The sequence below is a fragment of the Pholcus phalangioides genome, unplaced genomic scaffold (assembly GCF_987345545.1).
Source record: "Pholcus phalangioides strain wild (caught in Gottingen) unplaced genomic scaffold, Ppha-v1.0 ptg000040l_1, whole genome shotgun sequence".
Lineage (NCBI taxonomy): Eukaryota > Metazoa > Arthropoda > Arachnida > Araneae > Pholcidae > Pholcus > Pholcus phalangioides.
In genome coordinates, this window is record NW_028301626.1 from 3,118,346 (window position 1) to 3,132,752 (window position 14,407).

At 40.2% G+C, this 14,407-nt stretch overlaps 1 protein-coding gene across 1 annotated transcript; it reads right to left on the bottom strand.

The window, feature by feature from the left end:
• Window positions 1–11,858: 11,858 nt before the first annotated feature.
• LOC149065272 (uncharacterized) lies at window positions 11,859–12,617 on the bottom strand. The gene has a single exon (XM_089254131.1). The coding sequence runs from the start codon at window positions 12,615–12,617 to the stop codon at window positions 11,859–11,861; it is 759 nt and encodes a 252-aa protein (XP_089110257.1).
• Window positions 12,618–14,407: the final 1,790 nt, after the last annotated feature.

The window sequence follows — 14,407 nt, forward strand, 5'->3', positions numbered from 1 at the left end:
GTAATTGACACCATGAATCCTGCAGGGCTGTCCTTAAATCCGTAAGAGTAAGAGGGGGTGGAGATCTCTTCTGAACAGCACGTTGCAAGGCATCCCAGATATGTTTAATAATGTTCATGTCTGGGGATTTAGGTGGCCAGCGGAATTGTCTAAAGTCAGAAGAGTGTTCCTGGAGCCACTATGTAGCAATTTTGGACGTGTGGGGGTGTCGCATTGGCCTGCTGAAATTGCCCAAGTCCGTCGGAATGCACAATGGACATGAATGGGTGCAGGTGATCAGATAGGATGCTTACGTACCTGTCACCTGTCAGAGACGTATCTAGACGTATCAGGGGTCCCATATCACGCCAACCGCACACGCCCCATACCATCACAGAGCCTCTACCGGCTTGAGCAGTCCCCTGTTGACATGTAGGGTTCATGGATTCATGAGGTTTTTCTCCATACCCGTACACGTCCATCAGCTCGAAGCAATTGGAACCGAGACTCGTCAGACCAGGCAACGTGTTTCCAGTCCTCAACAGTCCAATTTCGTTGTTGTCGAGCCCAGACACAAGCGTAAAGATTTGTGTCGTGCAGTCATCAAGGGTACACGAGTGGGCCTTCGGCTCCGAAAGCCCATATCGATGATGTTTCGTTGAATGGTTCGCCCGCTGACACTTGTTGATGGCCCAGCATTGAAATCTGCAGCAATTTGCGGAAGGGTTGCACGTCTGTCACGTTTAATGATTCTCGTCAGTCGTCGTTGGTCCCGTTCTTGCATTATCTTTTTCCAGCCACAGCGATGTCGTAGATTTAATTTTTCACCGGATTCCCGATATTCACGGTACACTCGTGAAATGGTCGTGCGTGAAAATCCAAATTTCATCGCTACCTCGGAGATGCTATGTCCCATCTCTCGTGCGCCGACTATAACACCACGTTCAAACTCACTTAAATCTCGATAACCTGCCATTGTAGCAGCAGTAACCGATCTGACAACTATGCCAGACACTAGTTGTGTTATATAGGCGTTGCCGACCACAGCGCCGTACTCTGATTGGTTCCATATCTCATTATTTGCATACGCATGCCTGTACCGGTTTTTTTTGGCTCTTCAGTTTAACAAATATAAAATTATTCTTTTTGGTTTTCCATTTATAAGGTGGTGAAAATTCTACAGATATATATTTTTTTAATATTTGTGTATTTCAATGTAAATTTTATGTATGTTACGGGCAAAATCCGGCCAGTTCGCGAATTGGCCAGAATGAAAAGTTTTGCAGATTTCGAGATTTTCAGAAACTGGTAGGTGTGTCTGTTTTTAGTGGGGGTGGGGCTTTGGCACACTGATTCGCGAAGTGGCTGGAGATCCCTGGCCAAAGTTTGATGAGCTGATGCAAAACGGTCCGGTAGGCATCACACCTACTACTTAACCGTACATGCACCTCGTACACATTCCTCTACGGAATTTCTAACGAATCGGCACATGCCGGAATGAGTGTTCTCAGTGTATGTGTGGCCCTAACGTATCTATGTTGTACTAGTTGCGCTTGTTTCGTGTTCATGCTGCCATCTGTGTTCCACATTTTGATGTAAAGATGGTAAATGTTTGAATTTTCTTGCTGTGTAAGTATCATGTTGAAGGTCTGCCTGCTCTCTGCGGAGAGATTTTTTCAAATGGAAGACCGTCAGACCAGACACGAAGCAAGCTCTGTCCCTCCCGGGATATGCCCGTGTGGGTTGGATCGTGCTGGGGAGAATCAGGGGTGCCGGGCCGGGGCGCCCACCAGAGATTATCCGGAAGGCGCCCCTTCCCAGCACCCCCGACCCTCTGACTAAGACGCTAGCTGCAAGCGCGAGGCCTGGTCTTCAGGGTTTTCTCCTTCTATCTGCGGCAGCAGCCCCCCCCTTCCGTCCAGGCAGCCAAGCACCAGGAGAGGTGCACGAACCCGAGCGGCGACCCCTACCCAAACCCCCAAGACCCGACCCCAGAATTCCCCTGGATGTTCTTATTTATTTTGACGACACTATATCACACTATATACATTTGCGCCGTTGAACGTACATGCTGTTTCGTGGCCGCCCACGCGACATATGCCCCTGCGGGGCGCGGCTTCCTATCTACATATTTCATCACATGTTTCACGACAGTTTTTATGTTTGATCACTGCTGTCTGGTGTAGTTGTCTCGGTGGACCCTCATTTGGTCGTTATGGCCAGCCCAGGTGCTGGGCCACTTCCTTGTCGCTACTGGGTTTTTTGGCTCTGGTGAGCCTGCTGTCTGTGGCCTGCCCAGGTGCTGGGCCACTTCCTTGTCTCCACTTTCTTTTTGGCTCGGGTGGGCCCTTTGTTTGTTTTGTGGTCAGATCAGGAGCTGGACCACTGCTTCCTTTGATGAGTTGCTCGGGTGAGCCCTCGCTTAGTCTTTGTGGCCAGATGGAAAACCGGCTCGCATTTCAGCATTGAAGTTGGAAAAGCACGGAAAACCATCTTCTGCCGACCACCACTGTGCGTCAACGCGGTTCGAAACAGGCGAGCCCCAGCAGATGATAAATTGTCTTCAAACTGGCATATGCTTCTTTCTAAATGACTACGGAACCACACATGTACCTCGGTCCATATTGCTCTGCGGAACTTCTACCGAATTGTACCATTTGGAATGTGCGTGTACGGACATTGTGAACCTAACGTGAAGCTTGTTTCTGTGTAATGTTTGTTATAGTGCTGCCAACACTACCACGTATTTTTCGAACTATGACTGAAGTGTAATGTTTGAGGATTTTACCGTTGTAGGCCTGTTGCTCTCTGCGGCGGGATTTCTAAATGACTGAATGTGGCTCTTTCTCCTCATGTGTCCATTCAAAGACACTGTCATTTATTACAGTGTCATCTTGAACCACAACATAAGCAGATGAGCAAACGCATGCCATAAGTACCGAAACTTTAGTGATGAGCTTTAATGCAGTGTTACCCCACCTTTCCATGTTTCAAGTCCTTCCATGGTGATGCGTAAGATGCGTGGACCGGGCCGTCTCAACGTAGGGACCCGCCTGGGCACTGCCCGGGTGCCCTCAGATGCACAATGGTGCCTCCATGGTAATGAAGTCTGGTGCTACGAGTTTTGAAATTAAACATGTACAGTCAAACCCCGTTGTATCGCCCGCCTATTTAGCGCCACCCACGCTCAGAGACAAATATTTTCAGTGAACAAATCTTTCACATATAGAGATTACACACATTAATTTATTATTCTCGATATAACGTCTAACTCGTTATATCGGCAGAAATCTACGAGGCAAATGGTGGCATTACATCGGGATTCGACTGTATTGATATGCTGGTGTATTCGTAGGTGGCATGCTCACCACTAGAAATGCATAATCCTAAAAATGCGTAGAAAGCTTGCGTTCTTAGAAATGTGTGTTCTTAGAAATGCATAGAAATCTTACGTATTCCTAGAAATTCGTAAGAAGCTTGCGTTTCCTTGAAATACGTAGAAAACTTGTACGCATATACCTAGAAATGCGTATTTGCATAATAATAATATAATATAAACCTTCCTTATCCGTAGAAATATTTAGAAAGCTTGCGTATTCCCAGAAATGCGTAAGAAGTTTGCGTATTCCCAGAAATGCATGATACGTTACCGCAGGGGGGGTGGGGGGGTGGGGGGGTGTGGGCGGGGTGCATGTGTGGTGTAGCAGTAGTAGGTAGGGCCTCCAAAAAATGGTTCGGGGATCCATAATGTTCTTAAGTCAGCCACCTCGTTGGGCAGTTTGCCTGTTGTGGCGTTGTATTTGTGTTGTATTCTCAATATATTTTATCGTAACGAACATTTTGCAACTTTTCGATTCTCTGCTAGCCTTTTTTCCGCAGCTGCTGTTTATTTCTTGCATACCTATGAATCCCCCCGACAGTAATCGTACCCCCATGTTGGGAACCTCAGCCCTAATGAATGAAGTATAACCTGAACAAAAAAAAACCCAAAAAAGATTCTCCGTAAAATGTTATAGGAATTCTCTACCCTCGATGAAACAAATGATGACCAAACATCCTTACAGTTCATAGCAATCGATCAAATCTTCAAATTTACCCTAATGAATTCTCTCTCTTATACCCGACGTTAAAAATATCGTATAGATCTTCGAAAAATCTCGAAAAATAAATCGTACGATCCTTTAAAACAAATGATCCGAGTTCTTGTTCGTATATATATTTATACATAAAAATAAATGAATGAAAATGCACAGAAAAAGCGATTTCTTCTCCAAAAAAAAAAAAAGAAAAATCAGATTTTTTCCGGAAACGATAATTTACTCCAGAGAAAATTTGTCTTATGGGATCTTCCAGAAAAGAAAAGAAAACAATGGAATTCATTGTTTCTTTTTTATATGCAAAATAGTGTTTTATTTTCCTATAAATGAATATTTTTCTTTCCCTTAGAGAAGTGTTCGGATAATATATATATATATATATACGATACGGAGCAATGATTTACAAACCATACACATGGTGGTACATTTTTCAAAGTGGGGAAAAAGCAATTTTAACTGATTTGATCCATGAAATTGAATCGGAACAATAAATCCCTAGATTGTGTTTTTGTTTTCTGCCGAATTTTATCGACTGAAAACTTTTTACAAAAAATTCAACAGATTTTTACATTGAAAGAAAAATTGTCAGCTCTTTAAGCGATTCCTAAAACTCTCCCGATCCGCAATATGATTGCCAGATTAGAAATAGAAAAACGAACTTTCACGGCGGAATGTAAAATCAAACCTCTAACCCAGTGTTTCCCAAAGTGGGCAATATCACCCTAGGGTGTCCAGGGTGATGGACCATTCCATACCTAATATATAATGACCCATATCGCATTTACAGTAACAACTATTCGAGCAGTTCCAGCATCGGACTTGCTGATTAACGAACCACTTGCGTTCATTTATTTGTAGTGATGAAAGCAATTTATCATGTCCTCACACACACTGTTGACTTTCGAACACAAAAATTTCTTATAAAGTTTATGAGCAATTTTTCCCTTATATTTGGCGTGCAGCTCACTGAGACGCGAAACTTTTTGGACGCCAATTCACAGTGGTACCTTGAAACCGACGAGGGTGCGCAGATCCTAGTAATTCCGAAGGGCAAAAAATTTCCATGATTGATAGTGACTTTGAAGGGCCCAACCGATTTCGGCCATTTGTTGCGTTGAAGCAAATCTTTCAATGGATTTGTTTCCGCGTAAACTAGTACTGTTTTGCGTACCACAACCAGGTTTTGGCTTTTGCGACACACACGTTGGATCAATACACATCAGACACTTCATTTTGACCTGCTTAAAGCAATAGCAATGTTTTCTTACAGGCCTTTGTTTTTGCTTTCAAATGAAGTACACGGAGGATTTCATCGCGCGCGTACCAAATATGCGGTGACTTCTTGATTGAAAACCAATCCATAGACTATCACGTCTCTTATACGCCATATAGACACAATCTTCGAAATTTACATATAATCTAAAAGACTTCTCAATTTTTGGGACAGCCATCTTTAAAAAATTTTGAGTTTAAAAACTTCAAAATTTATTTTCCCATGACAATGACCGTAGTTTAAAAGTATGTTTTCGCATTCTGATCAAAAGCAAAAACAAAAAAAAAACAAAGAAAATAAGATTTGAAACGGTATCTACTGCACAGTTCAAAAAATCTATAGTGTCTAAACTTTTGAAAAGGACTGTACATTGCTTGAGGTTCAGGATAGAGTCTGTAAGACGAACCAAAGTGAATGAACCGAAAGAAAAACAAACTTTTTGTCTATTCCCCCCAACCTCTTAAATCACAGCCATTTCAATACAGGCTTGGAGAAGGCATGGAAATTAAATCAGTTCAGGTTTGCAACGAGTAAGGAAATAGTGGAGTCTCGTAAAAGGTGTTGCTTCTCCCATAAATAAGCTCCGAAATGAAATTTATTCTTTCTTTTTTCATGCTTTCAATCTTTATTTTCACGCAATTTTTCAATTTTTTTCCTTGGGATAAAACTGAGGAATAACACGAAGGAAAAAAATACAAAGTGTTTCTTTGTCTGTCGATACTTTTTAAGCTTTTCTTATTCTTATTTAAGATGACGAGAGATTTTCGGTCGGTTTAAGCTCCTTAAATAAAACTGAGACCCTTCGGAAAAAAATCCCCAGAATGTTGTTCTCTGTTTGCCTAGTGTTCGTCGTTGCAGAACTCTTTTTTTTCTCTGGCTTTGAGTTTTTTTATATTTTCTTACGAAATCGATTCCTCTTATTTAGAATCGTTTTAAATTCAAACGATTTAAGAAACGGAAACGGAGTCTTGCTTTTCTGCGGTGTCAGATAATAATGTCAATCGTTTGTGGAACCGTGTTATTCTCCATGAGTATTCCTTTCAAGGATTTACTTAAAATTCAATGTTAGCGAAATTCACCGACAAAGCAATTCGTCGATAGAAAGTTCAGTGACGAAAAGTTCACTGACAAACAATTCGAACAAATAATAATTGGGTAAAACTCATCGACGGAAAATTCATCGCTGAGGAATATTCACTGGCTAACAATTCGTCATGGAAAATTCACCGATATTTCATCGACGGAAAATAAACCGCTGAGAAACTTTACCGACAAACTATTCATCGACAGAAACTTCTCCACTTGATTTTTCCACAAAGAATTTGGGAAAATGATAATTTGAGAAAATATTCACACATCAACGGGGAAAATTCACCACTGGCAAAATTCGCTGCTTAAAAACTTGATCGACAAACAATTCATAGACGAAAAAATCACCGAAAACAGTTCGACACGAGTGAGTGAGATATAATGTGATTATAGTGATTGTTTGTACGTATTTTATAGTTATTGAGCAAGTAAAAGAGCGATAAGGCAGTAATTGAGTGAGCCACCGAATGAGTAAGTTCAAGACATTCATTGAAAATAGACAAAATTTGAACCAATTTTTACAATTATGAGAAACAAATACACAGCGTGTACTGTAACATATTGAATGCAGAATGATATTTCGCGTTGGACAAACTGAATTCGTCCCTAATAGCTGCAAGGTTGCAAGTTTTCATCTTTGTTGTATTGTTCTTCTTTTGTATTGTATGAGATTGGATATGAGAATGGAAACTTTTTTCAGCCCTGACCCACAATCGACAACTTTGTGACCCATGGGACTGCCTGTTCGGAATTAATGAAACCAGTGACGAAATAAGCGCATTTATGACAGGACTGTAAGTGGATTCATACGACTGTGAATCATGTTTGGGTCGTGACCAGTAACTCACGAAACCCTGTCTGTCAATCGATTTGAACAACCCATCACGGAAGCCCATGTGAATAAAGTTTGGATCGTAGCCCCCCATAGTTCAAGAGCCCCCTCGGCGGTCAATGGATTTAAACAACTCATTTCGGAAACCCCTCTGAATCAGGTTTGGATCGTAACCCCGTGGCTGCAAGTAGATTCCTACGATATTTCTCGGAAGCCCCTACGACTCAGGTTTGATGGAGTCCATAACTCTACAGGCCCCCCGATATTCAGTAGATTTGGACGACCCATCTCAGAAGCCCATGCGAATCAAGTTTTGGTCGCGAACCCATAGGTTAAGAATCCGTTCCCTAAGCATACGCGGTTTTATTGGTTGCCGTTTCTCAATCCCTTCGATTAAGCCTACCCTTTCCTCTCGCACTAATAATGTTTGTGACGAACGTTTTAGTTTACTACCATTATCACAAATTCCTCTGTTACCTAGGCTGTTACCGGGTTTCGCTCGATGCCGTATCTCGTTATTATTATTACCAACATGCTTAATGAAATTTGGAGATTCCTCTTTCCGAAATCGAAAATATTTATGCAAATATGGGAAGCGAAAATTTATCCCTCGTAGAAATTCTATCCGTGACGAAAATTTCTCTCTCTCTCTCTGTCTTTTTTAAAGTTTTCTCGCTCTCATTAAAATTGTAGCTTTCCCTTAGTAGAAACTTTTAAATAGCTTGTCATAACATTTCGCTAGCAAATAAGAGGATTAAGAGATTAAGGGCGAAAAATGTATTTTCCATTTTCCAGATTAAGTAGAAGTTTTCAAGCCGGAGTTGAAAGAGCAAGTTCACTCTTACTCCCTCTCTTTCATGTTTTCCTGCGGATTTCTCCAACGACCAGGCTAATCTCCTGAGAGAAAGAGAGAGAGTCTCCCTCTCCATCTCCCTCTTGTAAACTTAGTAAGGATGATAATGTAGATGGAGAATTCACCTTCTCCATCTCTCTCTTTGAATAATATTTACCGACATTTATTAGCTTTTAAAGTAAACCCCGTAACCGTGAGACTGAATATGAGAAAAGCTAAACTCACTGCTAATTGTTCCGAACACTCGTCCGGTTCAAAACACGCGCGTGTATCTCTCAAGCTCTCTGAATTTTAATCTAGATGATGATGAAAGCAATGAATACACAAATATCTATATATCCATTTAAACATTATTTTTTTAATTCCTGGGTTCGTGCTATTCCGTCATGCGTAATGTTGATGATAACCACCCATTCGGTGATCGTTATTACAGTTTCCCTGATGACAAAAATCTGAAAATCACGATTAGGGATTAGACGCGTGGGAATTAATTAATGCCGTCGTTTAAATGGAACCTCTTGCTTTCGCTAATCAGTACCTATAACGTATAATGATTTGTCTTTTTTTAAATCTGGATAAATAAATAAAATAATCAATAAAGATTATTTGCAAATTTTTCATTTATTGCCATTGTTATTTACAGATGACATGTCAATTAATGGGGAAGAATGTTGATCGAGGTTGGTGCTACTGTGTAATTTCAGGCGGATATATTCCATTGTAATACTGATTGCACGTGTTTCGACGTTTGCAACTTTTCTATTGGCCGATGATAAGAATTTTCAATCTTGTTAAATGCCTAAATTGAGCATATTTCGTCGAGAAAAATACGAGACAATAATACAGAAATAAATTGTTGATTGTTACTTAAATTGTTAAAAGATTAAGATTGGGGTTGAAAATGAAGAGCTACTAACAATCGCGTTGAATCTGAATGTATTTCACACAAACAAATGTTCAAACGGGGGTATGTGAGATGAATATTTATAGGCATAATTACTATATCATGAATTATGTTTTTATAATATATATTAAATTATAATATCATTAAAATAATTTTTTTTTGTGCAACTTCGACATTTACGACCGAAATATAAAACAACTCACATAGGGAAAAATCCAAATGTTAAAATCGGTTACGAACGACGATGTAAACGATACCCACACCCTAATGGGAATTCAAAAATTTCGTAAACGAAACATCATCCACATTATTATACTCGTAATTAAGACTTGAGACACGCACATGAAAACGGATTTGAGGAAACCATATCAGATTTCTGCAAAGATTCTAATAATTCAACCTCATATATCTACGTATTGTCGAGACACGTCTCAATAAAGCTGTCAACAACATGCGATGATAAAATATACTATTTTATTACGAGGACATGATAACACTATCAGCTTCGATATTGGCAATGATGTTGACAGCGCGACACGCTATAAACACCACTCTGAAGACACGTTGCCAACTCTTTCATTATTCCTCCACTATTTCATCCTCGAGGTTTCAAAATTCGACGACACTTGTTAGTTTCTTTTTTACTTGCGAGGTTCTTTCTCTCTAGAGTTGGATAGTCCCCTGTATAAATTCCAAATAAGGTAAGGAAAACATACATGTGTATAGGTGAGTTTATTCATGGGTAGCTCGTTGTCTCGGATTTTCAATATCGTGATTCTTGTTACATCTATAACATGATCCCAGGATTGGACTATAGACAATTCTCCTTGTGTCGATTCAATTCAGTGATTTTTTTTTATTCTTGACGTTTTCACTGACTTGAGATTTAGAGATAAAAGATTATTATTTCCACATAGAACTAGCCGTGCCATGTGTTGAAGCTGTTATAGCTATAGCAGCTTCTTATTGCATCCGAAAATCTTTCCGTATAGAGTTTTTGTGTTTCTCAGAATCCAAACGTCATTATATTGTTTTCGTTCCGTTCACTTTCGGGTGTATTTCGTTTCCACTTCGATAGTCAAGAAATTCGCATTTTTCTATTCATTTTTTCTACTGAGAGCGAAGAGGAATGTTTTTCAATAAAGATGATTATCGAACGAAATTCTGGAATCTACCGCAGTACCGACATCAAACGAAATATCCTTGTATTTCGTCCGAAACCGTTCTGATCTGGTGTTAAAACTGAATCAGAAGTAAATCTTTCAATGGTACCAATTGAATTATTCCATGTGGGAATTTGCAGACCGGGGATTTTTGGACCCGAACTTATACACTAATTATACAGGGTGATTCAGAAATAATCATCCGGTCTCAGAATGATTTATTTTCTATTTATATTTACAGAATAGAATCGTAAGTAATACATGAATATGTTGCTGCCAAAGCCCTAAGTTGGCTACTTTACGAATTGGCCGGCCCAGTTGACGCGTAATTTTGCCTTTCGCCGGTCCCTATATATCGATCGCTGTGATTCGGTGTCATCGCCCCGTTGGAGTGGTTAGTAATGGTGAGTGAGCAAACAAGTGAGTGAAAATAGAGTAACTGTCGTAGTAAATGAGTGTGATCCGATGCTTGTAGTGACGACATAAAACGTAATAAAAACTTAACGATTTAATATACGAAAGAAACATAACGAGAAGGATGACACGTGTATACAAATCGGTGGTACGATTCCAACTGGCATTTTTTCTTTTTTTTACAATCACCAGGAGCGTGAGGAGGGTGCGCCATCTATACAGATAAGAACGCACTACAGCACTCCCCCTCCAGTCGAAGACGAAACATTTAAGAGAAGAAAATTTGAATAATAATCATACAAATAATAAAAAAAATTGCAATATATATACCATACATAATTATGAATCATATAGCTAATTTCGAAGGGTCAATACGAAATCGCACTCTTCGGCCAGACCTGGAAATATACTGATTTTTGAACGTGTCACATAAATTATTATTTAACATAAAACATGGCTTAAGGCGATCTATGGATACATTTTTATGATTGTCATTAATGTTCAACATAAAATACTTATCAGTCCTTGAAATAACTTCAAATGGTCCGGTGTATGGTTGTTGTAGAGGTTTGCGTACACAGTCTTGTCGGACGAATACTGATGGAGAAGTTAGCAAGTCTGTCGAGACGAAGGGCTTAGACGAATTGTGATGAGAGGTTGGTACTGGTCTCACACGGGAGAAATGGTCTCTCAGTCTCTGCAAGAAGTCATATCGAGGTAGGACGTCTCGCTCATCCGAGTGCCGGAAGAGTTCACCAGGAAGGCGTAGGGCTGTGCCGTATACCAACTCAGCGGTTGATACTTGGAGGTCTTCTTTGATGCTGGAACGTAACCCCAACAGGACTGTAGGTAGAACCTCTGTCCAGTGCTCGTTACCTTTGAGGACACACATCAGAGAGGCTTTGAGATCGCGGTGGAATCTCTCAACCTGGCCGTTACACTTTGGATTGTAGGCAGTGGTGCGGGATTTTTCGATGCCGCACAGCCGTGCAAGAGAGCGAAATAGATCACTCTCAAACTGACGACCTTGATCTGTGGTCAACTTTTCAGGAACGCCAAACGTTTGGATTTCGGATCCATTTGCAGCATACAGTGAGAGTTTGTGAGGTTTTGTCAAGTTAGTCAGGCGTTTCGGAAAACAACTGATTGATGCGCCAGTGTCAATTAGAAATCGGAAACCCGTATTAACGTCGATGACAAATAGGCGACTATGGAGAAGGCTTTCGTCAGCTGTCGCCGAAACAGACGAGCCCACTAGTTTTCCTGAAACTGACATGGAGGAATACATTTATGAGCTTTTTCTCCAAACTGCTCATGGTACCAGCAAAGCCTTCCATTTTTCAAAGCATCGCCGAATTTATTTCGGCTACGAGATTGAGATCGTTTGCGATAACCGCGAGATGGTCTAGGAGATCGCGAAAGCCTTTCAAATGATTGCCGTAGTGAAGCAATTTCGTTTTTCAAATCATCAAACTCTGAAGTGTGAGACACAGCTGAAGTATTAGATGACACATGAGAAACCTCACAGATTTTGTCGGCTATTTTCGCTAACCCAATTAACGGTTCACTAGAAGCTTGTAATATTTGTTGGGAGTGCAAAGGTAATCTCTGCATCCAGAGATTTCTCAAAATGTCACTTTCCATTTTACCCTCAGCTAACGTTTGCATTTCGTGCAAAAGCTGGGACGGGCGTTTGTCGCCTAGTTGAAGCTCCTGGAGTAACATTCGCAATTTGGAAGATTCTGATTGTTGAAACTGCTCCAGCACGCGAGTTTTGAGAGTCTCGTACATGTGCTGTTGGGGAGGATTGCGAACGATATTAGAAACATAGTTCAAAACTTTGCAATCAAGAGCTCCTACAACGGAATGAAATTTAGTTTCATCGGCGGTTATGCCTGCCGTTTTGAATTGTGACTCAATTTGAAGAAACCAAATCTCTGGATTTGCTTCCCAGAACGGAGAGGCTCGAAAGGCAACACGTGAAACTTCAGCTGATGCAATAGGTTGAGCCATGACGAATGCAAGTATGGAGACCGGCAAATCGAGAGTAGAAAGTTTATTCCTCACCTTGAATTTCCAGGAACGTCTCTATATTGGGTAGAAACGAGCAGACTTGGCTTGAAAAAAATATATATAGTATATCCAAAAGACTAGGAGATTAGAAAAGTTTCATCTTTGAAGAGCGTATGAACGGAAAGCACAAGGCGCGAAAACGAAATTTAAACGATGGAGAAATCAACTTCAATGTCCAAAATCAGATGCGTCCTATAGGTCACCAGTGATCCGATGCTTGTAGTGACGACATAAAACGTAATAAAAACTTAACGATTTAATATACGAAAGAAACATAACGAGAAGGATGACACGTGTATACAAATCGGTGGTACGATTCCAACTGGCATTTTTTCTTTTTTTTACAATCACCAGGAGCGTGAGGAGGGTGCGCCATCTATACAGATAAGAACGCACTACAAGTGTCAAGATGAGCGACATACTGGTAGACTGCGGGATATAATGTGTAAGCGAGTGAGAGTGAGCGACCAATTGATTCAGTGTATAGCAGAGTGAGCAACCTAGAGAGTTGATGATAGAATGAGTGAGCTAGTGAGGGAATAACAAAGTTAAGGAAGTGAGTGGCCTAAGAAATAAATGAACGACCTAGAGATCAAGTGAGTGACCGGCCTACTGAGAAATTGATCGAGTGACATCGTGAGTGACCTGATGAGTAAGTGAGTGACCGAGGAAATAAGGGCGTGACCTAGTGAGAGTGATATAATTAGCAACTAATGAGTAAGTGCTATAATTAGAAACATAGTGAGTAAGTGCTATAATTAGAAACATAGTGAGTAAGTGCTATAATTAGAAACATAGTGAGTAAGTGCTATAATTAGAAACATAGTGAGTAAGTGCTATAATTAGAAACATAGTGAGTAAGTGCTATAATTAGAAACATAGTGAGTAAGTGCTATAATTAGAAACATAGTGAGTAAGTGCTATAATTAGAAACATAGTGAGTAAGTGCTATAATTAGAAACCGCTCATTCATTGACTCATTGATCGGTTTTCGCTCATTCATTGACTCACTCGACTCGCTCACGCGATCATTCATTTACTCGTTCATTCACTCATGTCAAACAAATGTCGGTGTGAATTTTCTCCAGGGATGAATTTTACATTCAGTGAATTGCTGGTCGGTGAATTTTCCTAGCGGTGACATGCATGTCGGTCAATTTGCAGGACAAGTATTCTTTTTGTTGTTCGCAATCCGAGACGTTCGTAAACCGAGAATTGACTGCAGTTCCGAATTTTCCATTGTTCTAGTGTTAATCAACAAAACTAGATCAGTATCCAACAACCACCAGTTACCAAAAATATTGTCTGACAAATAAGATCACGGTAAAATCACTACATTTTTAATGAACTTCGAAATAAAGAAGGAAATCGAAACTGGAAAGCAATCCATCCAAAATTTACCTTTTTTCCGGGATATCACTTGAAACAGCCGTTCAAAGTCCATAAATTTCAAATCAAACCAAAAAATAGAACACCCTCTATCCTTATTTTCCCCACTCTTTTATACACATTCTTTATTCTTTAAGTTTTCAATCTAACTCTAGGAGCAAAAAAAAGGGAAAAATCGAAACTAACCTGGAAAAAGAAAACAGGAGAGAGAAAGAGCGTTGTACCCAGAGACAGTCCGTTTTTGAATCGTTCTGCTCCATAAAGCAATCTAGTAGTGTACAGGATAAAAAAACAACAATGCATTGTAGGTATATTTTTCTTACCCTTGTCTTGTCACACTT

What these genes read in the sequence shown, in the direction of transcription:
- LOC149065272 (XM_089254131.1), bottom strand. Translation starts at nt 12,617, where the DNA reads ATGGCTCAACCTATTGCATCAGCTGAAGTTTCACGTGTTGCCTTTCGA.